The sequence below is a fragment of the Babylonia areolata genome, chromosome 2, assembly GCF_041734735.1.
Source record: "Babylonia areolata isolate BAREFJ2019XMU chromosome 2, ASM4173473v1, whole genome shotgun sequence".
NCBI classification, from domain to species: domain Eukaryota; kingdom Metazoa; phylum Mollusca; class Gastropoda; order Neogastropoda; family Buccinidae; genus Babylonia; species Babylonia areolata.
Window position 1 is genome coordinate 5,499,605 of NC_134877.1, and position 26,025 is coordinate 5,525,629.

A 26,025-nucleotide genomic window follows, 5' to 3' on the forward strand; every position below is an offset into this window, starting at 1 on the left:
TGTTTCTATGATCCACTATATCTTACAGGACCTACAAAGCGTGTACTTAATCTTCTGCATACATATATGCATGGACACAAAGGAGGCTCAGCCATGTGCAGGTCTACACAGATGTTGACCTGGGAGATATGGAAAAAAAAAAAAGATCACTTTTCACAGGGTCTACAATATACTCCATCTGAAACTGGGAATCAAGCTCTGGACACCCAGGTTTGAATCAAATGCTCTCAACATTTGACCATCACACACATGAAATGATACATCATATACCGTACTCATATCATAATATTCTAGTAATCCTTGACACAGTTGAGATTTTCCTGATCCTTGACACAGCTGAGATTTTCCTGATTTCCAAGATGAACAGATGTACAAATCTGCTCGTGCCCGAACCTCATCACATTTGCATGCAGAAACATATAAAACATGTTACAGATGCTATTGCACATGTTCTAAGTCAGTGGGTTGTGCCAACTTTAAAACATTATCAACATGCACCAACCTAAACCAACCTAAACAAAATCAACAGCCAACTGCATTCTGTTGAAAAACAGGTGTGTGTAGGTCTTGTGTTCCAAAAACTTTACAAAATGTTCTTGGATAAAAAAAAAAAAAACAACACTGTTGTGCAACTGCACACACTCAAATCTGATTCATGTCTTCCCTTCAGAAGAACTGTTAATTGTTTTCCGACGAAAAGCAACAAAATATGTCTTTCGTTCTTGGAAATTATGTTATTCTTTGTCTTCACCACACCAGTACCTGGAATGGTCTCTGCCAAGCGAACACCAATGCTCACCGAGGGCAACAGATTATTTATTTGTAAAACTTCTGCTGTCCTAAAACAACTTTGATTATCCCCTCAAGGTAATCATACACGACCTTTTGCATACTGTTTTCTGGCACGTATCAATTGTATGTTTTGAAACGCAACAGAAAATCACTGACCAGTAAAACAATCTTGATGATCATACCCTTGACATCAACAACAATGCCACAGTGCTTTTGCCATTCTTACCTGGAATTAAGAAGGAGTCTGTTTTTCCAGTGACCTCGCCCAACGTGTCAGATGAAATGAAAGTTTCGGTTTCCTACTCGGTTTTATCTATTCCCCTGCAACAGATGACGTACAGGGAAGAAAAGATGACGAGATAGGTACGGGAAAATCCAAATGAACTTTCGTGTCTATTTTTAGAATATTACTCGACTGGTTGGTTATTTGAATCTCTACATATTTTGCAGAAAACGTGAGAAAAGAATAAAATGTACCATCTTAACATCACTTACTTAAACTTATTGAAAATGGTAGAGTAGAACAAATACAAGCATTTTTGTCGAAGTATCGTCTGTATCCATGTGACACAAAGCCATCGAATGATTGGACAAAGTTCGCTGTATGAATATTCATAGTTGAACCGAAAGTACGGAAAACTTTGAAGAATCTACTATTTCGCACAAAAGAGATATTTTATGTCAATCTGATCAAAGTACAGTGTCTGTTCGACATGAGTTTGGGACCTGGACTGGTGAACATCTGTCTACTGGCCGAAGGGTTTCCTTCTAATATTTCTCCTGTTGAAGTGGCAAAATATTTCTGCGCTTCAACCAGTGTTACTGTACATCGAATCGCCCCGTGGAGCAGAACAGATACTACCACAACATCTGGATGGCTGTTACTCCTGCTGTCTCATGATGGTAATGATGGTAGCATATGCCTAGCTGACATTATGGATAATGACTTTTGACTTGCCTTGATTTATTTAATTTGTTGTATGGCTGGGTTTGGATTCTTTCGTGAATTCCCGTTTTCGTTTACATGCATTTTACGAGACCCTCTTTGCAGTTTTGAATTGCTCTGATCAAAGAGAAAAGCTAGACTGATGAAGGGATTGTAAAACAGTTGTTAGTGTAGAGTTTCAACCTGAAAATGTCTACCTTTGGTCTGAAGGGGCGGAAAGTGGAATGTATCATCTGATACAACATGGCGGACAACCGGAAACGGTGTCGTCGTTAGAATTGGCTTTATTTATTCATCACCCCGGACAGACTGAGCCATGATGAACTGTATATCTAGATATCGAGGCAGAACAGCACTGTTATAAAACTGATTATATTTAGATAATATACTTTTAATTCTTAGACTTTCTGATGATATTGGGTAGTTTCAACTGATAACGTTCCTCCATAGAGTAATATGATTATTTTATTTGAGATTACACAAGGGGGGGGTACAGGGACTGATGAGACTTGAGTTGCTAATGTTTCGTTGCAATCGAGAAGATGGAGAGATGAGAAGCCCAACAAAGCTGATACCAGCGATTATGATAACTGTTGTCAAAGGACACACTGAAATATTGCAAACTCACATAACAAAAGTCGCAAGAAGAATTAGAAGTGATTTAGCATATTCAAGCATTCCCATCATAAGATTTTATAAAACAATTTGATAGTGTGATAGAAATGATAATAAATGAGAACTTATTTCATTTTAACTTATCAGCAGTGGTAAAAACAAAGCAAAAAGAAGAAGAAAAAAAAAAAAAGAGGGAAGACCATACCGGCAATAGATTGATAGATTTTCAGACAGCTCTGCACCACTCCAGGACACCAGGCCCAACGCTTCCAACTTTCCTTGGTCATATGGAGGGAAGGCAGCATGTATCTTCAGGCCCTGAAACAGTCTGCTCCACCTGGAAGAAATCTAGACATTGTTGGTTTGGAGATTATCCCAATAATTATTCAGCAATTAAAAATGTTTGTTCAGCAATGTCCATAACTCTTCCTTTCAAGGCCTTTTTCTTGGTTCCTAAGGGTACTCTTCTACGGTTTTTACTATTTCAGGTCTCCCAAATTGTAAGCCACTCATTGTATTTGCACTGTCAGCTTATACTTGTTGAGAGTGTGCAGCAATGTTTGGGCTTTCACTGGGTGAATGGAAAATCCTGTTGGGCATGGCAGTGTTCTTCAGTTGCTTCTGCAGTTCTTTGTCAAATATATTTATGTCATAATATGTAATGTATATAAAGGAGAAGATGAAAGGCATGTTCATTGGAAAAACCAGCAACAATTACACACACACACACACACACGCACACACACACACACACACACACACACACACACACACACACACACACACACACACACACACACCACAGAAAATGACAACCAACAGTCAGCAGCATCAACACTCAATCTGGAAGAGGAAGACCCATATTTATAAAAATTGACACAAATAACTGTGCACTCTAGTACTATTTTACCATTTTGATCTTCATGGCAAAAACCATGGCCAAGTAAGGGAAAAGATGGTGTTAAATGCTTATCCTTAGTTATTGATCCAAGGTGTAATATAGTTTTGTCCTGAATGTGGCTTGGCACTATTTTAGGTATGACATAATTTTTTTATGTTGTACCATGCTGTAGATCACTATAACGCCAGAACTATAGCATATATTTATGGATCAGTCCACATGCTCTGACACCTTCTTGGAACTGAAACTGGAATTGTTGTACTGTGCCTAAACTTGTAGCAAAAATGGTTAAAATGATGGGGTGGTATTATCAATTCTGCATTTGTTATTTAAAATTTTGCATTTGTTCATTTATCTATTTATAGTCTGTTCATCTAAGATGATATTAGACTGACATTTTTTTCATTATTTAAAATTTTGCATTTGGGATCAAGAGATGAAGGATAAGTATAATCAGTGATTGGAACACAGTGTGGTAGAGAAATGTATAGTGACATTGCCACAGCTTCCTGTGATAGGTACGTGAGAGAGAATTATTTTGCAGGTTTCAGTTTGTTTTTGAATGGCGTACTTTTCAATATTTGTCATGCTTCAGGCACTGAGTTGGCCTTGGTGGAAAGCTGGGCTGTGAAATGATGTATTGAGGACAAAACCTTTATTTTCTTCAACCGTAGTATGCCTCATCATGTGCACAGTATCAACAGTAGCAGGACCTAAATGGACCACTTGCTGGTGTATAATGGTCAGCATAAATAGACTGAGGGCTTGGAGCTTATCAAGCTGATGATCAGCTGGGAATCCCATATGTAGCCTCAATAAGATAAGATAAGATAAGAATAACTTTATTATTTCCAACTGGAGAAATTTGGTCAGGTGCATTATCACAACATAGACAAGTAAAAAACATGGGGACCATAACTGTAAAAGTCAACAACAGCTTTTACGAATATTACGAAGGTACAAATGTAAACAATATCACATACATCGTTTCATACATACATCCACACACTGCAGGTAATAACTAGTATTCTTAATGTAAAAACAGAAAGAATTAAGAAACATTATTTGAATATAATTATAAACATAGCCTACTATACTGCACATTGAATTCTTGGGTCATTCATCCCTGTCCGACAACATCCTACCTTGCAAAGTTAATTTCTGTCTATGCGTGTGTGTAATGTATGTGTATGTTTGACCCATATGTGTGTGTGTAATATTTTCCTTATTTTTCTTTTGGAAATTTCAGACCAGGTACGGTGTTTGTGGAACTTCAAGACATTTGAGATATTCCACAGAAACGAGAGATACAAAATCACGTTGAATTATCCTCAGGTCACTCTTACGTCTCATGACCTCAACTGGGCAGCAGTGGAAGAGGTAAGTCCAAAGTGAAACTGGTGGTGATGATCATTATGGAAGTTGTGATGGAGGAGGTGGTGTAAATGTGTGTTGTGCATGTGGGTGTGGGTGTGTGTGCACACAAGCATGCACACACATAACCCCAGTCTGTCAATTTGACACTTTACTTGTCTAGTTAGTCACTAAAATCAACTTTCAGATTATAAAAAAAAACTTGACTTTATTTGTTGCGTCAGGTCTGAAAGTTTCAGAAACTTTACAATGCTTTTGTCAGTCCTAGTCCTCAAAAAGTCAGTAATGAAAAGGAAGATGATCACTCAGTCTGGCTCCACAGCAAAGCGATTTTTGTCATCTGTAGGAAGCTTAGTATATGGTGTCCTGTGAATGTTGCATCAGAACAGGCACACCACCACTCAGTAACAGTGCAGGATGCCCTCTGTGGCCTCATGGCGACCTAGCATTGGTCAGTTTCATTTTCAAGGTGTCAGAGTGTTTGGATAGATCTATATACGCTGCACCACATCTGTTAAACAAAATAAAAATAATCATAAAAATTTTAAAAGGGTGTAGGTGCCTGACCTTTGCATAAACCAATGCGCTGATCAGGCCTTGAAAGACCATCCTAGATTTTTAAAAAATATATATTAATAGTATCAGTGGCAGTATCAGTAGCTCAAGGAGGTGTCACTGCATTCGGTCAAATCGATGTATGCTACAGTGGGAGGTAGACTAAAAAAATCTTGGTACAAGTTGACTTACTTGGGATAAAAGAGGCGACATATTGAGCCACAAGCTCTTCTTCAGGCAAATGAAATGAGTGAGTGACAGACAGAAAGGTACAGACAGAGAGGGAGAGAGAGTAAAGTTCAGGAAAGGAAAGTGATGAGAAGTCACAGGAAAGGACACAAAGCAGGGTGAGTAGAACTGTCAGTGTGAATGTATGAGGGAAAGAAAGGGTTCTGAAAGGGAAGGGTGAGGGAAGATGGGCAGGGGGTGGGAGGGCAGGAGTGGGGGAAGGGGGTGGAAGAGACTGTTAGTGTTAGGGACATATTAACAAGGAAGTAAAATAATAAGTGAAAAAAATAATTTAAAAAAAATAAAAATTTTTTTTTTTTTTAATATATAAAATAAATAATAATGATAATAATCAAATAAATAAATAAATAAATAAATTTTCTTAAAAATATATATATATATATACACATATGCATACATACATGGACATACACACACACACACACACACACACACACACACACACACACACATATAATTGAAAAAATAAAAATAGAAATAAATAGATAAATAAATAAAAAATGATAAATAGATAAATAAATAAATATAAACAGAAGTAAATAAATAAATTAAAACAACAGCAAAACAACAACAACCACACACACATACACACATACACACACACACACACACACACACACACACACACACACACACACACACACACACACACAAAACAAACAAACAAACAAACAAAAAACAAACCAAACACACACACACACACACACACACATACACAGAGGAAAACAAAACAAACCACACACACACACAGGAATATATAAATGGATAAATACAATAAAATAAAATAAAATAATAAAGTATATATACAAAAAACGGGATGAGTGGTGGTGGATAAATAGAGGAAAAGAGAAAGAGGGCAAGGATCAGAAAGGGGTTAGAGAATGCCTGGAAGACTGCTGCCATCACTCTTTGGTGTTGAGTCCAGCTGGGGCGAGGGTACCAAGGCGGGCAATCACGGTGGACTCCATGAAGCGCCGGTACAGGCCAGTGGACTGGTTCTGCCAGACAGCAGCAATCCTCGCATGGGCAAAACTGTGAAGGGGGCTGTTGAAATGGGTGCCCACTGGGTCACTATAGCCAAGGCGCATGGAGCGCAGGTGTTCAGTGAAGCGCTCGTTCAGGCAGCGGTAGGTTTCACCAGTGTACTTTTTGGCACAAAGGGTGCAAGTGAGGATATACACTAGGTTCTCTGACTGGCAGTCGAAGTGCGTCCTGACAGTGAATTTCCCAGTGGGACCCGTGAGGGTGGTGGAAGTATCCACGAAGGGGCAGGTTTTGCACCCCTTCCGGCCACAGGGACTGGTACCAGGAGGGAGAGGGGGCCCAGATCTACAAACAGCAGCTCGCACCAAGTGGTCCCTTAGGTTGGTGTCTCTCTTGAAGGCAATAAGGGGTCGGCGGGGAAATATCTCACTCAAGCAGGTGTCAGACTTAAGAAGGTGGAAATTGTTGAGAAGGATGCTGCGTACAGGGAGGTTGTGGGGGTGAAAGGTCAGGACAGCTGCAATACACTCATCCTTTTCTGTGTGTTCTCGGGGCATCAGTGCCTGGGAACGGGGGATGGCACAGGCCTTATCAAGGCCTCTCTGGATCAAGGCCTCGGGGTACTGTCTGGCTAGAAAAAAGCCAACCATCCTCTCAGCCTGATGTTCAAAATCCAGCTCATCACTACAGATGCGTCTGAGCCGATGGAACTGGGAGAAGGGAATGCTGTTTTTGCAGGCCTGGGGGTGACTGGAGGAGTACAAGAGGTACGAATGTGAGTCAGTCTCCTTTTCGAAGACACTTGTGGTCAGAAAATTGCAGGTGGGTTGGATGGTGACAAGGATGTCCAAGAACTGGACGGAGGAGTTGGAGATGGTGTGGGTAAATTTTAAGGCAGGGTGAAAGTTTGACATGAAGTCGATGAAGGCCTGAAGGGAATCTACGATGTATGCTACACCACATCTGCCAAGCAGATGCCTGACCAGCAGCGTAACCCAACGCACTTAGTCAGGCCTTGAGAAAAAAAAAAAACAAAAAAAAAAAAACAATAATAATAATAATAATAAATAATAATAATAATAATAATAGAAATAAAATAAAATAACAACAAAAAATAAATAAGTATATAAAATTTTAAAAAATCAAAAATAATAGATAAATACATAAAAATGCTACTAATAATAATAATATTTATAAGGCGCAAAATCTTGATGAAGTCAACTCTAAGCGCACGTGCACACACACACACACACACACACACACACAAAAACAAACAAACAGTTATGATAAATAAGCAAATAAATGTAAAACATGCAGACACACGTTCACACATACACACACACACACACACACACACACACACACACACACGCATAACATATATGCAACAAACATGCAGTTTCACAGATATGAAAGCACAGTCAAATACACATAAACATACATGAGCACCAACACACACACACACATTTTACCCTGCACCCCCCCCCCCCCCTCCCCCCCTCCTCCACACACTCATTTCTAGGCTACATATCGCAGCTTCCACGACACACACACACACACACATGCACAAAGTATATGCAACAATTGGTAATGACACAGACACAAAGCTCCGATGATCATCCAGCACATAAAAGCACATGAATTGGGCAGCAAATGATGTTGTCAGTCTTAAGGTAAACAAGAAATTTGGGCGTTAATTTTAATGTTATCTACAGGTCTTTAAAAATTGCATCATGGCATGGAAATGATGACAGAGAAAACTTGTTGTAACAGACTTTAATAAAGGAAGAGATGGGGTGTGAAAAACAGAAGAAAGGAGTTTGGTCCAGGTGACAGGATCAATGTAAGAAAGTAAGAACTGGATCATTGCCCCTGGTGTTTTTTGCTTCCGTTTGCAAGTAAAGATTCATATGGGTATCAGCTGAAGAGTCCAAAAGAGTCCAAACCATACTGTTTGAAAGCTACAAAAAGCTGTTAGGAAAATATTGATCATGTGGAGGTAACAGAATTGATAGTTTATAATATTTGTTGTGAAAGTATGAAGAGATGATGATTATCCTTCTATTTATTGGTATTATTCACATTGTTTTTTCATGGTGAAAGTGTGGAGGTTTGAAGTGAGAGTTTGAAGGGATGGTGCTCATTTATCTGTTACATTTTTTCTTGTTCACATTAACATTCTTGTGTTGCAGGAGGAAGAGTGGCAAATGGCTTCTATTCCCTCGGACAAAATGCAGTGCACTGGAGTTGGAACTCGTGTGGAATCAAAGGACAGTTGGGAGGAGGAGGAGGATGGATCTGTCATGGACAGTCTGATCACATTTTCCTATGGACAAACAGGACCACAAGCACCTCATAGGCCCACGGCCTGGAAAGGGCCACAGTCACAGTATCCACCACATGCACCTGATCCACCCTCAGCTTGGAAAGGGCCAGAGTCACAGTATCCATCACAAGCACCTGATCCACCCATAGCTTGGAAAGGGGCAGAGTCACAGTATCCATCACAAGCACCTGATCCACCCATAGCTTGGAAAGGGCCAGAGTCACAGTATCCATCACAAGCACCTGATCCACCCATAGCTTGGAAAGGGCCAGAGTCACAGTATCCATCACAAGCACCTGATCCACCCATAGCTTGGAAAGGGCCAGAGTCACAGTATCCACCACATGCACCTGATCCACCCTCAGCTTGGAAAGGGCCAGAGTCACAGTATCCATCACAAGCACCTGATCCACCCATAGCTTGGAAAGGGCCAGAGTCACAGTATCCACCACATGCACCTGATCCACCCTCAGCTTGGAAAGGGCCAGAGTCACAGTATCCACCACATGCACCTGATCCACCCTCAGCTTGGAAAGGGCCAGAGTCACAGTATCCATCACAAGCACCTGATCCACCCATAGCTTGGAAAGGGCCAGAGTCACAGTATCCATCACAAGCACCTGATCCACCCTCAGCTTGGAAAGGGCCAGAGTCACAGTATCCATCACAAGCACCTGATCCACCCTCAGCTTGGAAAGGGCCAGAGTCACAGTATCCATCACAAGCACCTGATCCACCCATAGCTTGGAAAGGGCCAGAGTCACAGCATCCACCACATGCACCTGATCCACCCATAGCTTGGAAAGGGCCAGAGTCACAGTATCCATCACAAGCACCTGATCCACCCTCAGCTTGGAAAGGGCCAGAGTCACAGTATCCATCACAAGCACCTGATCCACCCATAGCTTGGAAAGGGCCAGAGTCACAGTATCCACAACAAGCACCTGATCCACCCTCAGCTTGGAAAGGGCCAGAGTCACAGTATCCATCACAAGCACCTGATCCACCCTCAGCTTGGAAAGGGCCAGAGTCACAGTATCCACCACATGCACCTGATCCATCCTCACCTTGGAAAGGGCCAGAGTCACAAGGCCCTCCGATGCAGGTCATGAAGCGGGGGTCACTCCCCACACCTGGCCAACACCCCTCAAATCCTCCAGGTGGTCACCACCAGGGCTACCCTCCATTTTATGATCCAAACAGTCCCAATCCAGACATGTTCAACACAGGGAGAAGTGGAAGTCATGGGGAATTGAAGGATATAAGGAAGAGTGAGCAAATGCAGACCGGTGGATCTGACATGGACAGTCTGTTGACATTTTCTTCTGGATATTCAGAACCACAAGCGCCCCATCCTCCACCTGTGGTGTGGAAAGGGCCAGAGTCACAACATCCACCACAGCAGCATCCACCACATGCACCTGATCCACCCATGGCTTGGAAAGGGCCAGAGTCACAGGGTCCTCCGATGCAGGTCATGAAGCGGGGGTCACTCCCCACACCTGGCCAGCACCCCTCAAATCCTCCAGCTGGTCGCCACGAGGGCTACCCTCCATTTTACGATCCGAACAGTCCCAATCCAGACATATTCAATGCAGGGAGAGGCAGTGCTCCACCGGGTTATCCTCCACATCAGCAGGACTCTGGATGGAACATGGGCGGTGGTCCACAACAGCAAGGTCTGGGGCAGAGCTACCCAGTGGGACATGGGTACGGATCATCTGCAATGTCTGGCACACAGCAGTCCCAGAATTATGGTGTCTCTGGCCCCGCTGAATGCAGGCCTATGCAGAGGACCTCTCCACCTCCACCAGAAGGCTTTGAACCGTTAATCCAAGGACTTGAAGACTTTAATCTGAGATCAGACCCATTCCCGTACTGTCCTTCAAATGATCAGCAGCCAGCACGCCCTCCCAGCTCAAGCACTTTGGATGAAAATGATTTTCAGTCAGGTAGGATACCTTTGATAGTTGGGGTTGTTGGGGTTTTATCCATATTTTTTCAGCAATGACAAACATAACTGTTCTTAATGAGTGCTGACCCTATCATGGATATGGCTCATTTCTAGACAGTGGTATGTTCCCACCTGATTCATTGTTGTGTTATCTGATGGGACTGGTGTTTATGGGAGGGAGGGAGGGAAGGGGGAGTTGGTCAGTCAAGTTTACGAGTTAGACCTCTTCTTTTTTGCAGGTCATTTCACTCTGAATCAGATTGTTTCTAAGAATTTTGTTGTTGTTGCTTATTTATTAGATTTAGTTTCCTGTATTTGTTTAATTGTGTCATAACAATTTATGTTATATAAAGTCAGATCTGTTCTTTGCTTTAACACAGCAAATCCCACTGACTTGATGCAGAACTATTTTGCCACCATTGAAATGATAACCACATCTGGTCCTCAGCAGCAGTTTCCCATCCAGGAAATTTAGAAACAAAAGAGAAAACAAAAAAACTGCGGCAAAGAAGAAAACTTGTTTTGGTTTTAGATTACATGGCAACAGACTTTGTTTTGTGGCCACTTTGATTCAGAGTAAAGAAACATCAAACAAAAAAAAAAAAAAAACAAAAGGAAACAGAAAACCCAGAGAAGGCATTAGAACTTGTTGGCATGCCAAATTCCAACTTGTGGATTTGCATCATGATGGATGGAGACAGAGTGACAAACAGATCAGAGGAGTCGTCAATCAACCCCTGTATAGCAGGATGTAAGGCATGGTTCTACCACTCGAAAACGCCTAAAATTACCAATTTTTGTTATCTTGGTTTACCCACTAAATTTCAACCAATCCGTTTCAAATTTGGTCTGTATTTAGTTTAAGTTTTACTGTTTGCATATCTGAAATCAGCTTAAGATTTTGTCATATCTTCACATTGTAAATAGGGTTTGAATTTTGTGAAAAGTAGTGTGTACGGAAAAACGGTTCCATCAGGGTTTCCCTGATAACATAAGAACTAAACATGCTATTTGTATGAAATTTCACAGAAACACTGTTAGATGAACAGGGAACAATGTGTTGGCAGGAAAAAAGTCATTGAAAAAAGTCAATGTTGTTTTGGTCTTCTTAAGAAAAGCTTGCCAAAGGCTTGCCATACCTTCTTAATGAGGCTGGTACCAGAATGCAGGTCAGAGATCTCTTCACAGTTTTGTGTGTGTGTGTGTGTGTGTGTGTGTGTGTGTGTGTAGAAAATTTTCCATTGATAAATTTGGTATTCTTTAGTTTACTTCATCGCCTCTCCCCCAACCATCTCACCCCTTTCTGCCCCTCATAGAAGGTGTGTCACCCACTGGGATGCAGATCCACATTTGTATTATTATTTGTATTATTTGTATTTCTTTTTATCACAACAGATTTCTCTGTGTGAAATTCGGGCTGCTCTCCCCAGGGAGAGCGCGTCGCTACACTACAGCGCCACCCTTTTTTTTTTTTTTTTTTTTTTTTTTTACATTGTAATATGATAATGCCGGCCAAACACTTCAAAGATCCATGTAAAATGTGAATGCGAAAAGACATAAAAAATAAAAATTTAAAAAACCAAGAAGAAGCACACCCTCTGTCCCATCCCAAACCATTTTGTGTCCCATCCCAAACCATCCCAAACCGTTTTGTGTCCCATCCCAAACCATCCCAAACCGTTTTGTGTCCCATCCCAAATCATTTTCTGTCCCATCCCAAACCATTTTGTGTCCCATCCCAAACCGTTTTGTGTCCCATTCCAAACCATCCCAAGCCGTTTTGTGTCCCATCCCAAACTGTTTTGTGTCCCATCCCAAACCATCCCAAACCGTTTTGTGTCCCATCCCAAATCATTTTGTGTCCCATCCCGAACCATTTTGTGTCCCATCCCAAACCATCCCAAACCGTTTTGTGTTCCATCCCAAACCGTTTTGTGTCCCATCCCAAATCATTTTGTGTCCCATCCCAAACCATTTTGTGTCCCATCCCAAACCGTTTTGTGTCCCATCCCAAACCGTTTTGTGTCCCATCCCAAACCGTTTTGTGTCCCATCCCAAATCATTTTGTGTCCCATCCCAAACCGTTTTGTGTCCCATCCCAAACCATCCCAAACCGTTTTGTGTCCCATCCCAAATCATTTTGTGTCCCATCCCGAACCATTTTGTGTCCCATCCCAAACCATCCCAAACCATTTTGTGTCCCATCCCAAACCGTTTTGTGTCCCATCCCAAACCATTTTGTGTCCCATCCCAAACCGTTTTGTGTCCCATCCCAAACCATTTTGTGTCCCATCCCAAACCATTTTTTGTCCCATCCCAAACCGTTTTGTGTCCCATCCCAAATCATTTTGTGTCCCATCCCAAACCATTTTGTGTCCCATCCCAAATCATTTTGTGTCCCATTCCAAACCATCCCAAAACGTTTTGTGTCCCATCCCAAACCATTTTGTGCCCCATCCCAAACCATTTTGTGTCCCATCCCAAACCATTTTGTGTCCCATCCCAAACCATTTTGTGTCCCATTCCAAACTGTTTTGTGTCCCATCCCAAACCATTTTGTGTCCCATCCCAAACCATTTTGTGCCCCATCCCAAACCACCTCATTACGCAGCCTACCACTCCCCTCCTCTCCTCACCTCTCCTCTCCTCCCTTTACTCGCTGCACTTTGACACTATCTGATGGAAATGTGCACTGAAATTACTGGCAGCTGATAAAGAGGAAAATAAATGTTGGGTGTACTTTGTGGGGTGGGGGTTTTTTTTGTTTTGTTTTGTTTTTTGTTGTTGTTGTTGTTTTTTGTTTTGTTTTGTTTTTTTGCATCTACTTGAAAAAAAAGATGCATTGAAAATATTGGCAGCTGTTAGTTGTGGAAAATGTCTGGATGTATGTTACGCATTTTTGTGTTTTTTTTTTTTTTTTTTTTTTTTTTTTTTTTTTTTGCATCTACTTGAAAAAATGGTACACTGGAAATATTGGCAATTATTAGATGTGAAAAAATGTCTGGATGTATTTTGTGCTTTTTGAGAGGGGGTCTACTTTTCTTTTCTTTTTATCTTCCTTTTTTTTTTTTTCTTCTTTTTTTTTTGTCTTCGTTCCAGACTTTGTGGTGCTGCAGCAGGACACGTCAATTACATCGAGTCAAAATGACAGCGTTCAGAGCCAGCAGTTTCACCTGCGAGTCACTGAACTGCCACCCTCCGTCACAGAGCGTGAACTGCAGGAGTTCTTTCAGGACAGACGGCAGAGTGGAGGGGGACCAGTAAGCAAAGTGGAACTGAACACCGACACTAGATCAGCGGCCATCCACTTTGCAGACGAGGAAGGTTGGCAAGGCGATGAGAACCCAGTGATTGTGTGTGTGTGTCTGTGTCTCTGTGTGTGTGCGTGTGTGTGTGTGTGTGTTGGCGAACACATGCAATGTCGTGCACATGCTTGTGCTTGTGAAATGTGAACATGTGTGTGTGTATGAGTGTGTGTGTGTCTGTGTCTGTGTGTGCATGTGTCTGTGTGTGTGTTGGCGAATACATGCAGTGTTGTGCACATGCTTGTGCTTGTGAAATGTGAACACGTGTGTGTGTGTGTGTGTTGGCGAACACATGCAATGTCATGCAAGTGAGAGAGAAAGAGAGAGAGAGAGCAAGAAAAGAATCCTTTTCGTTTCCATAAAATTCAAGGAAAGGGTAGGAACGATGTTACCCAGTAACCATCAGTTACTGCAGTGAAGTGACGAGCTGTCGCATTGTTTTTCACACAGTGATCCAGCGTGTGCTGCAGAAAGCGCCACTGCTGCTGAAGGATAAAATGATCCAGGTGGAAAAGTCTTCAGCTTGCCCTCAGCAGGTGGAGCCAGCAGAGATCAAGACCGTGGAGATCCGAGGTCTCCAGTCAGAAGACAAAGTAGAGATGTGCATTTACTACTTTGAGAACCCAGCCAAAGGTGGCGGAGACATTGAAAGCTCTGACTGGAACGAGGAGGAAAAGATTCTCTTCATCACATTTGCGGATCCGAAAGGTAATCCTGTTGTTGTTGTTGAAAGAATCAGTTCTCTTTGTTTTGTGTAAATCTTTTTCTTTCTTTTTTTTTCTTTTTTTTTTTTGAGGGGGGGGGGGGGGATTCAGAATCATATGATATAGAAGTGTTTTGTTTTTGTTTTTGTTTTTTTCTTTTTGTGTGTGTGTGTGTGTGGTGTCTTATGATTACTCATAAATACTAGATAAATTGTATGGTTCTGCTGATTCATTTACAAATGCCGTGTGGTCTTTTGCATTTTAGAATACAATCATAATATAGGATGTACTTTAAATTTGTGGATATAGCTAGATTCCAGTAGATGCTCCCTGTGTGAAGTATTGTGTATTATGAATGTCCTTTGAATTTACAAAACGTTTACAAATCTATATATGTAAAAAAAAAAAAAAAAATAATTTTACTATCAAACTATCTGATGCTATCTTGTCACCCACAAAATGATTTTCTTGGTACTTCTTTCTATGAGGACATTAACTCACTCTACCCCAGAGCTACATGCCTGCTGCAACTCCCCTGGATCAGCACTACATGAGACCACTGTAGAAAAAACATGGTGGTTCACTACAACAGTGAAAATCATTGGAGAATTATTGATTTCATGACAAACAAAGCTTCGTTTTCATGCTTCCGGAATCCACAAACGGTTCAGTTTAGAATTCCAACTGTACCAAGCTAGAATAAACGAAATTTGAATAGTGTGTTGGTACCAGAACACTCGTGCCTTGTCCACAGGGGAAGTAATCATGGTATGAGTTAACTCATACCTGGAGTAGAATGAGTTAAAGCGATCTGATTGACTGTGATTTGTATGGCAGTGGCAAAAGCTGTGGCTGAGAAAGGACACAAGCTTGGCAGCACTGTTCTGGAAGTCAGCCTCTATTCACCGCCAGTGGATGAGCCAGAAGAGAGCCAGCCACAGTGCACCGTTGAAGTGCGAGGGTTTGACCCAGCGCAAACAGAGCTGTACGAAATGTACTTCTCCAACCCCAAGAAAGGAGGTGACACCATCGTTGAGCTGAGTCTGAATGAAGACAACACCGTGATGTTCATCACATTCGAAACACCAGAAAGTAAGTTGCTTTTGTTTGTTGGATTGTTTTCAATTGAGGGGAACCTCTTGCCATTCATGTATGCTCTACTGAATGCTTGAATGATTTTGATGGAGTTTTACCTGTTGCTGAAGGTTGCTTCTCTTTATTTGATTGTTTTCCATTGAGGTGAACCTGTTGCCATTCAAGTAGACTCTGTTGAATGCTGGAATCATTTTGGTGGGTTTTTTTTTTTTTTTTAACCTACTGCTGTTCCACTGCCTGTATTTGCATCCTATACAGTGCATGGGAGCCGCACACTGTGAACTTGAACAGACAGTGTTTTTATCATACTGGTTGCTTACATTAACAACGTCCAAAAATCTTTGTCAGTCAGTCTTCTGTATCAGACACAAATAGGAGACAGACCGGTTTTGTCAATGAATTGTTGTTTCGGTAGCAGTGACATCATCATCAGAACTTAGTTCTGAATCTTGGGGCCGAGCACTGTGGGCTATCCCCAGTTGGTGGGGGTTAAGGGGAGGGGTGTGGGGGGGGGGGGAGGACCTGAGGACAAAAGAAGCTGGTGTCTTCCTCCAAGCTGGTCATGTGGTGGCCGCCGGGAGGTCTAGCATGGTGTGACTGTCCATTCCTTCGCGTTGTCAGACCAGCTCTTCTGTTGCTGTCCGTGTCAGCGTCTGCCCTTGACAGTGCCTAGCATGATGGTCTAGCACAGGCTGTCGTGCTGTGTGACTTGGCCAAACCCCACCAGCTTTATGGCGGAGAGGAGAGATTCCTGGGGTCCCACAAGGCTCTCCACCTTGCTCCACGCTTAGTTACTTGTTTTCTATTCCCTGTATTTATTTACTTACTTATTTATTTATTATTATTATTATTACTACCTTTTTTTTCTTATTATAATTATTATTTATTTATTTATCTATTTATGTATTTATTTACTTATTTATGTACACTTATCTATTATTCATCAACCTTTTTTTTTTTCTCAAGGCCTGACTAAGCGCATTGGGCTATGCCGCTGGTCAGGCATCTGCTTGGCAGATGTGGTGTAGCGTATATGGATTTGTCCGAATGCAGTGACGCCTCCTTGAGCTACTGAAACTGAAACTGAAACTGAAACTATTCCCTGTAGCAGATGCAGAGCACCTTTCTCAGGCTTATGGTTTTGAAAGCCGGGATTCTTCTTTCAGTCTCTGCCAGTAGTCTCTTAAAGGGCGTTCATGTTCAGTTTGAAATTCATCGTCATACATGACTTGTAGTATCGTTGACATGATGATCTTCTTCTCCTTCTGCGTTCACTCGTATGCACACGAGTGGGCTTTTACGTGTATGACCATTTTTACCCCGCCATGTAGGCAGCCATACTCCGTTTTCGGGGCTGTGCATGCTGGGTATGTTCTTGTTTCCATAACCCACCGAACGCTGACATGGATTACAGGATCTTTAACGTGCGTATTTGATCTTCTGCTTGCATATACACACGAAGGGGGTTCAGGCACTAGCAGGTCTGCACATACGTTGACCTGGGAGATCGTAAAAATCTCCACCCTTTACCCACCAGGCGCCGTCACCGTGATTCGAACCCGGGACCCTCAGATTGACAGTCCAACGCTTTAACCACTCGGCTATTGCGCCCGTCGTTGACATGATGATGAAAATGAACTATGTCCAACTGAACATTGAGTGTTTGTGTGGAATGTTCGGATGACAGGATGGAAGTTCAGTGACAGCATGAAGTTTGCTCAGTTTGATTGAGTGAGTTGAGTTTGATGAGATGTCGGATATGGAGTGTGTGTTAAGTATCAAGTTTATGAGCTGGCCCCAGAGTTTAGTTTTCAGTCACAGATAGGCTGCTAACAGCACACCTTTGCTCATAAGTCAAGTGCATGTCACACAGGTGTGCACCACTCTCAGTCTAGTAGGCTGTGACCTTTTGCTTTCAAAATCACAAACCATGCATTGTTATGGGTTCTCAGATTTGGGATACATTTTGAAGATATTTCCCAACTTAGAGTCAATAGTTGGACTTGCTTGTATATTTCAATGGTTTCATACCCTTTTCCTCAGCACAACTGGTACAGGAATGTCTCACAGCCTAAGCAACCCAAGATTTCTTATAATTCTGAGTAGGGAAATATTTTCTGCACAAACCCTTCCATTTTTTTTTTCACAGCAGTAGTTTAGGAAAAACACTATGGAGGGTGTTTTTTTCTAGATTAGATAAACTTGTTAGAGACTAATCTCGGCAGAATTTGAGAACTTTTTTTTTTTCATTTGTTGTTTTTGTTTTGTTTTTTCAGTAATGCTGTGTGAGTTTTAATTCCACCTTAGAGTCTTTCCAGCCAGCTTAAACCAAAGAAGAAATTTGAACAGGCACTGTGAAAGGAAACTGCTGAATCTGGAAAAAATGTTATAATTTTTTTTTTAAAGTAATATTTCTGTTCAGTTATTGCATTCTACAAAGAACAAAAACACATAACTCGTATCATGAACTGAAAAAAAAGAAGCAATGACATGTTCATATCATGTTGAGAGTATCATCTTAGATGTTGTCACAGACTCATGAACATGTACATTATTGTCTTTGTTACAACTTTTTTTTTTCATCTAAGCATTTACACACACTCACACATACAAAACAACAATGACAACATGCAAACTACAGAGAGGTTACAAAAGAATTCATACAACAGGAGCAATGTAAATCTTCAGTACACATACAAAAGCAACAGTGTTGACAGCGTGACACATTCAAACATACAAGGTAGAATCGAGCATAGGTATAGCATATTCCTCTGGGAACCGTTGTGCAAGGCGAAAATCATCAGTCATCTTTAAAAAGCTTTTGGTTTGGATTCCATTTTATGTAAAATTCATATCGTTTTGTCTCTATGGATTTTTTTTTTCTCTGTTTTATACCTATTGTTCAGGTCTTTCTGGAAATTCAGAATGTGTGGTTGTGTTTTATCTAATTTGCATGTATAAACAACGTATTTAGCAGACATGATGATCAGATCAATGGTTTCATCTGCTTTTGTGTGTTTGTCATTTCCAGATAGAATTAGTTCTGTATTTAAGGGGGCGCTTAAGGTAGTTTTGGGGGCAATTTTGTTTCTCAGCTTCTATAGCAGCTATAGTCCTAAAATTTGGCACACTTCCAGTATATAATAATACCACTCCATGCACAGTCTAGCACAGGTTACACATCTAAAGAAATATGAAATCTAATTATATTCACAAAATGAAAGAAAATGAAAAAAAAATTCTCTTCAATTATATACTCCTTGGAAAATGAGGGAAAAAAATGACTCCAGCTGACAGAAGGTTATGGTTTCTGTGTGGCCATGAATACACCAGAATATAATGTGCATGTGTGTGTTTGTGTGTGAGTGTATGTGTTTGTGTGCATGTGTGTGTGTGTTCACGTGTGAATCTGTGTATGTGTGTGTGGGTGCTTGAGTGTGTGTGTGTGTGTGTGTGTGCATATGTGTGCATGCGTGTGTGTGTGTGTGTGTTTTTTGTGTGTGTGTGTGTGTGTGTCCAGTTGCTCAGCGTGTCGCAGGGAGGCCACATAAAGCTGGAGGTCGACAGCTGGAAGTCATTGTCGCTCCTGTGGAGGATCCCACCCCTCCATGCACAGTCCTTGTCCGTGGCTGTGACCCGGGAAAGGAGGAGATCTGTCACTACTACTTTGAGAACCCCAAGAAAGGAGGGGGCGACATCGCCGACTTTGTCGTGGATGAGGAGCAGCAGGCCATTCGTATCACCTTTGAAGATCCAGAAGGTGATCATGATCTTCTTTGTCTACTTCTGCTTCGTCTTCGTCTTCGTCTTCTTCTGTTTCTTCTGCTTCTGCTCCTGTTTCTGCTTCTGCTTCATCTTCTGCTTCATCTTCTGCTTCATCTTCTTCTTCTTCTTCTTCTTCTGTTTCTTCTGCTTCTTCTTCTTCTTCTTCTTCTTCTGTTTCTTCTGCCTCTGCTTCTTCTTCTTCTTCTTCTGTTTCTTCTGCCTCTGCTTCTTCTTCTTCTTCTTCTGTTTCTTCTGCCTCTGCTTCTTCTTCTTCTTCTTCTGTTTCTTCTGCCTCTGCTTCTTCTTCTTCTTCTACTGTGTTCTTGGGCTGTAAACACAATGTTCATTTGTTTCTACATTTCCTTCTGTATTCATGGAATGCCATTCCTATGTTTGTTTATATATCTTGTACAAGTGGGCTTTTGCGCATTCACAGATAGGTTCATGAGCATCCTCCCCCCCACCCCACCACCACCCTCCCCCCATCCCCCAGCTGGATGACAACGATGGTCATCATCAATCTCGATGGACACACCACCACCACAAGTGGGCTTTTACATTTATGACCTTTTTTCACTCCTGCCATTTTGCAAGCAGTAATTTTGTTTTTCAAGGCTGGGTGCATGCTAACTATGTTCATATGTCTATAACCTGCTGAACATGGAGATATTATGACATCTTTAACATGCTTATTTGATCTTCTTTGTACGTTTACACATGCACCAATTCAAGGCACTAGCAGGTCTGAGAACAGAAAAATCTTTTTTTACTTTTATCCATCTGGCACTGCCTGGATTCGAACCACTTTCTTCACAGACCTATGAGGACTAAAGTTGGTTGCTGTAAGCACGGAACTTGCGTGACCGTCGCTTGTTCCTACAAAGTGGCGATCAAATATTAGACCAGTTTTACCCCACAGCAATGCTTTGGGAAACGTTCCATGTGGGTAGATCCTTGTTTCCATAACCCACTGTATGCTGACATGTGTGTGTGTGTTTGTGTGTGTGTGTGTGTTTGTGTGTGTGTGTGTGTGTGTGTGTGTGCCGTGGAAGCTGCGATACGTAGACTAGAAATGAGTGTGTGGAGGAGGGGGGTAGAGGAGGTGCAGAGTAATGTGTGTGGTGTGTGTGTGTGTGTGTGTTGGAGCTCATGTATGTTTATATGTATTTGATATCTGTGAAACTGCATGTTTGGTGCGTATCTGTTATGCATGTGTGGGTGTGTGTGTGAATGTGTGTCTTCATGTTTTACATTTATTTGCTTATTTATCATCATTGTTGTCTTATTTACTTTTTTTTTTTTTTTTAATTTTTTTTTTATTATTATTACTACTACCTTTTTTAATATTATAATTATTATTTATTTATTTATTTATTTATGTAAGCTTATCTATTATTTATTCACCCTTTTTTTTTCTTTTTTTTTTTCTCAAGGCCTGACTAAGCACGTTGGGTTACGCTGCTGGTCAGGCATCTGCTTGGCAGATGTGGTGTAGCGTATATGGATTTGTCCGAACGCAGTGACACCTCCTTGAGCTGCTGAAACTGAAGCTGAAAGTGAAACTGACATGAACCATGGGATCTTATTTGTGCACACGTCTGAATTCATTTGCATGATTTTATACAAAAAGGGCTAGACACTAATGAGGCTTCACTATCTTTGGTATGGGGGGTTGGGGCGGGGGGGGGGGGGGGGGGGGGGGGGGAAGAAAGGTTCATCTATAAACCATGAAGTATTGCCAGATTTGAATCATGGACCCCATATACCTGAAGCTGGAAGTGGAAACAAATTATTCAGTTATCGCACTTGGTGGTGATCAGGGTCAAGTTTAAAAAAAAAAAAAAAAAAAAAAAAAATTATATATATATATATATATATATATATATATATTATTGTATGTGTTTGTGTGTGTGTATGTGTGGTGTTTGTGTGAATCAAGAATTAAGTTTCATTGAAAAAAAAAAATTTGATATATAGCTTGTAATCTTTTATTTGTTGTGCCAGCAAACAAAGCCAAAATCAAGTTCATTAAAAAAATAATAATAATAATAATATATAGCTTGTAACCTTGTGTTTGTTGTACCAACAAACGAAATGGCTGTAATAAATAATTCTTTAAAGACCATTTGTTCCCATTATTTCACTCAGCTGCCATACAGCTGAATTAGTAATAATAAAAAAATCATTTAATGAATTTTGGGTATCGAGTTTTGATAGATACCTGTCTGTCTCTCATCTCATATCCATTATTGTGGACTTCAAGGGACCAGAATAGTGTTTTCAAATGATTTACATTTTGGTAAACTGTGGAAGATTTCTCTTTAGATCTTCTTCTTCTTCTTCTGCGTTCGTGGGCTGCAACTCCCACGTTCACTCGTATATACGCGAGTGGGCTTTTACGTGTATGACCGTTTTTACCCCGCCATGTAGGCAGCCATACTCCGTTTTCAGGGGTGTGCATGTTGGGTATATTCTTGTTTCCATAACCCATGAACGCTGACATGGATTACAGGATCTTTAACGTGCGTATTTGATCTTATGCTTGCGTATACACACAAAGGGGGTTCAGGCACTGGCAGGTCTGCACATATGTTGACCTGGGAGATTGTAAAAATCTCCACCCTTTACCCACCAGGCGCCGTCACCGTGATTCGAACCCGAGACCCTCAGATCGAAAGTCCAACGCTTTAACCATTCGGCTATGGCGCCCGTCTTTAGATCTAAACGAAAGTGCTTTATTTCACAAAGCCTTTGCCAGCTTGTGAGGCATTGCAGGATTTTTCACACAGCATTGATGCCATCTTAGGGGAACACACAGCTTGCTTCCATTGGCATAGTCCCTGAGGAAATGGATGGTGCAGTGTCATCCAGAAATGCTACTTCTGTTCAAATGATCAGTTGCATATTTTGTTTCAAATGATCAGTTGCGTATTTCGTTTCAAATCATCAATTGCGAATTTGGTTTCAAATCATCAGTTGCATATTTTCATTTCAAATCATCAGTTGCAACTATAGATGATATAATTTCATACTGTGTTGGAATGGTAATTCATACGCCTGACAAGCAAGATGAATGGAACAGGATATTTTATATCTACTCTTCAATTTTAGTGGCTCAGGCAGTTGTTGCTGGGCAACACAAAGTCGGGGGGCGTAACCTGGAGGTGTCACTCTACACGCCAAAGAAAACATCGGCAAAGCGTCAGAAACCCCAAGAGCCCAGACAAGAAGAAGAGGAAGCAGCAGCACCATTACGCACAGTGGTGGTCTCCATGGGGCAGCACCCACTGGGAAGTGAAGACACCTACACTCTGTACTTTGAAAGTCGGCGCCATGGGGGAGGAGAGGTTGACCATGTGGAATTTGACGCCGAGAATCAGCGTGTGTTCGTCACATTTGAAGATCCTGCAGGTAAGTCTGGTATGAGTGGTTGTGTGCTTTTTTTTTTCTTTTTCTCTATTTGAAGAGACAGACAGAGAGACAGACAGAAATTGAGAAAGAGAGGGGGAGAGAGAGAAAGCGAGACAGGGCGAGATAAAAGTAGTACTCAAGTGTGTGTGTGTGTGTGTGTGTGTGTGTGTGTGTGTGTTTGTATGTGAGTGTCTTGATGGGCCTTATTGTGTGTGTGCATGTGTGTGTGTGTGTGTGTGTGTGTGTGTGTGTGTGTGTGACTGTGTGTGTGTGTGTGTATGTGTGTGTGTGTGTGAGTGACTGTGTGTGTGTGTCTGTGTGCACGCTTATATGCGTGCGTGTATTCATTTAGTTGTTCCTTGTATGACTCCGTTCACATCTTCATGGACTCTGACAACAGCTCGTGTGTTGTGCAGTGGCAGAAAGAGTGGCTGGGAAGCAGCACCGCATTGTGGGCCACCCTGCAGAGGTCTGTCTATACATCCCACCCAAGCCCAAGCCGACCTACCCAAACAAGCTGCTTTTCCAGAACGTGGCAGACAGTACCACCCGCGAGTGCCTCTGCATGTACCTGGAGCGTATCACTGAGATGGAGCCTGTGGAAGTGATGTATGGGGATGAACTGGGCACAGTCCTGGTCACGTTCCCACAGGAGCCAGGTTTGTTATTGTGTTTTTTCCCTAGGCTTTTACGTATTGCATCTGCGCACATGTGTGCGCACGTGTGTTTGTGCATGTGTATTATGCATGGGGATGCATGCATGCTTTTGTGTGTGTGTGTGTGTGTGTGCTGTGTGTCTGTGCATGTGTGTGTGGGAATGCATGCATTCTTTTGTGTAAGTGTGTATGCGTGTGTGTGTGTGTGTGTGTGTGTGTGTGCGTGCTTACAGGTGTGTGTACGCATGCATGGTTTACTGACCAGTACACAATATTCTTGCACTTTGACCAGTTCTCTGGTGAAGTGCCAAGTTAATGTGCTGATGCTGGTGGCAGATCTGTTTAATTTTCTTTTCTCATTTATTTTTTTGTGTATCAATGGATGTATCGGTGCCTGTGGACTTTTTTTTCTTCTTCTTCTTCTGCTTTCGTGGGCTGCAACTCCCACGTACACTCGCATGTACACGAGTGGGCTTTTACGTGCATGACCGTTTTTACCCCACCATGTAGGCAGCCCTGCTCCGTTTTCGGGGGCGTGCATGCTGGGTATGTTTTTGTTTCCATAACCCACCGAACGCTGACATGGATTACAGGATCTTTAACGTGCGTATTTGATCTTCTACATGCGTTTACACACGAAGGGGGTTCAGGCACTAGCAGGTCTGCACATATGTTGACCTGGGAGATCGTAAAAATCTCCACCCTTTACCCACCAGGCGCCGTCACCGTGATTCAAACCCGGGACCCTCAGATAGACAGTCCAACGCTTTAACCACTCGGCTATTGCGCCCGTCGGTGTCTGTGGACAATCTGCATACTTAAGGGTTTTTTTGTTGTAATAGTTGTTGTTTTTGTTGTATATTTAAAGTGATGAAACTTAGCTACAGGCAATGAATTTCAACCCCAGATGTTTTATTTTTCCTTCCATTCCGAAGAGTCAGGTCGTTAAGCTGACAGCCAGTGATTATGTTTGTGGCATATGTGGAACAATTCTGTTTTCATGTATCAAATTGTATTTGTATTTGTATTTCTTTTTATCACAACAGATTTCTCTGTGTGAAATTCGGGCTGCTCTCCCCAGGGAGAGTACGTCGCAACACTACAGCGCCAGCCTTTTTTTTCTTTTTTTTTTCCTGCGTGCAGTTTTATTTGTTTTTCCTATCAAAGTGGATTTTTCTTACAGAATTTTGCCAGGAACAACCCTTTCATTACCGTGGGTTCTTTTACGTAAACTAAGTACATGCTGCACACGGGACCATGGTTTATTGTCGCATCCGAATGACTAGCGTCCAGACCACCACTCAGGGTCTAGTGGAGTGGGAGAAAATATCGGCGGCTGAGCCGTGATTCGAACCAGCGCAATCAGATTCTCTCGCTTCCTAGGCGGACGCGTTACCTCTAGGCCATCACTCCCACATCAGGTTTGCATGACAGGTTCTGTTGGAACCACACATCTGTTGCAGATTTTTCCCATACCGTTCAGATGAGTCAGAAGAGGTCATTAGAGAAGCGGTATCTGAAAGTCTCCAAGGTACCTATCTCCAACTGCCTGCTGGTGGAGAACCTGAGTGAAAAGACCACCGAGGACACGGTACTCTTGTACTTTGAGAGCAAACGCAGCTCAGGAGGGGCTGTCGAAGGAGTGAGAATGGTTCCAGAGGAGAAAAAATGTTTCATTTACTTTGATAACCATGAAGGTAAATTTCTGTAATTTTCTACGTCTTTTTTTTTTTTTTCTTCTGAGATTTCTTTCTAAGTCTCTCTTTGTGTTCATTTGTATAATGTTGTTGTTTTTTGGGGGGTTGGGGTGGGGGGTGGGGGGTTTAAGTTTTGATCATTGATTTACTGACTGAAGCAAGGCATTGCAGGGCCAAAAAAAAAAAAAAAGAAAGAAAAAAGAATTCAGCATGTGAAAAGCAATCGAGTCACATGTATCAGCAAAATTCCACTTCCAGTGAGATCTGGAATGATTAACAGAAGGAAAAACCCAGAAAATATGACACTTTTTTAAAAGGTAAAAAAAAAAAAAAAAAAAAAAAAAAAAAAAAAATCAGCTGTTGCACCAATGTATATGATGCAATGATAGTGAATGCTTAGTATGTACTGTTTGTGTTTGCTTTGTGTCAGTCGTTTGTTTTTGATACAGTACAGAGTTAGAACATGTTTGATCAGATTGAAATCTTTTCTTTCGGCATGTACAAGGTTAAAACATTCTACTCTTGCATGCATACTTTCACACTTGCATGCACATGCACACACTCTCGCTGAGACACACACACACACACACACACACACACTTACAAACACTCTCTCTCTCTCTCTCTCTCTTATTAGTCTGTAAATGAGCTGCTGGATTACCCATCTCCTCTTCCCCCATCCCTCTTCCCCCATCC

The 26,025-nt window shown here is 41.7% G+C and overlaps 2 protein-coding genes across 6 annotated transcripts in view; one reads left to right on the forward strand and one right to left on the reverse strand.

Moving 5' to 3' along the window:
• LOC143296841 (protein mono-ADP-ribosyltransferase PARP14-like) overlaps positions 1 to 1,129 on the reverse strand; it is a 63,353-nt gene extending 62,224 nt beyond the window's left edge. The window contains exon 1 of one of the 5 annotated variants that reach the window (XM_076608848.1): positions 1,019 to 1,129. The gene's annotated coding sequence lies outside the window, so the exon portion shown is untranslated. The remainder of the gene's footprint in view (positions 1 to 1,018) is intronic. The other 4 variants (XM_076608830.1, XM_076608825.1, XM_076608826.1 and 1 more) reach the window with 4 other exon arrangements.
• A 298-nt stretch (positions 1,130 to 1,427) lies between these two features.
• Positions 1,428 to 26,025, forward strand: part of LOC143296825 (protein mono-ADP-ribosyltransferase PARP14-like) — a 62,202-nt gene continuing 37,604 nt past the window's right edge. Inside the window, exons 1-10 of the mRNA XM_076608824.1 lie at positions 1,428 to 1,695; positions 4,504 to 4,634; positions 8,609 to 10,694; positions 13,796 to 14,020; positions 14,452 to 14,709; positions 15,543 to 15,797; positions 19,321 to 19,560; positions 22,677 to 22,976; positions 23,393 to 23,635; positions 25,096 to 25,329. Of these exons, the coding sequence (XP_076464939.1) occupies positions 1,506 to 1,695; positions 4,504 to 4,634; positions 8,609 to 10,694; positions 13,796 to 14,020; positions 14,452 to 14,709; positions 15,543 to 15,797; positions 19,321 to 19,560; positions 22,677 to 22,976; positions 23,393 to 23,635; positions 25,096 to 25,329 (4,162 nt within the window). The 5' untranslated portion in view covers positions 1,428 to 1,505. The remainder of the gene's footprint in view (positions 1,696 to 4,503; positions 4,635 to 8,608; positions 10,695 to 13,795; positions 14,021 to 14,451; positions 14,710 to 15,542; positions 15,798 to 19,320; positions 19,561 to 22,676; positions 22,977 to 23,392; positions 23,636 to 25,095; positions 25,330 to 26,025) is intronic.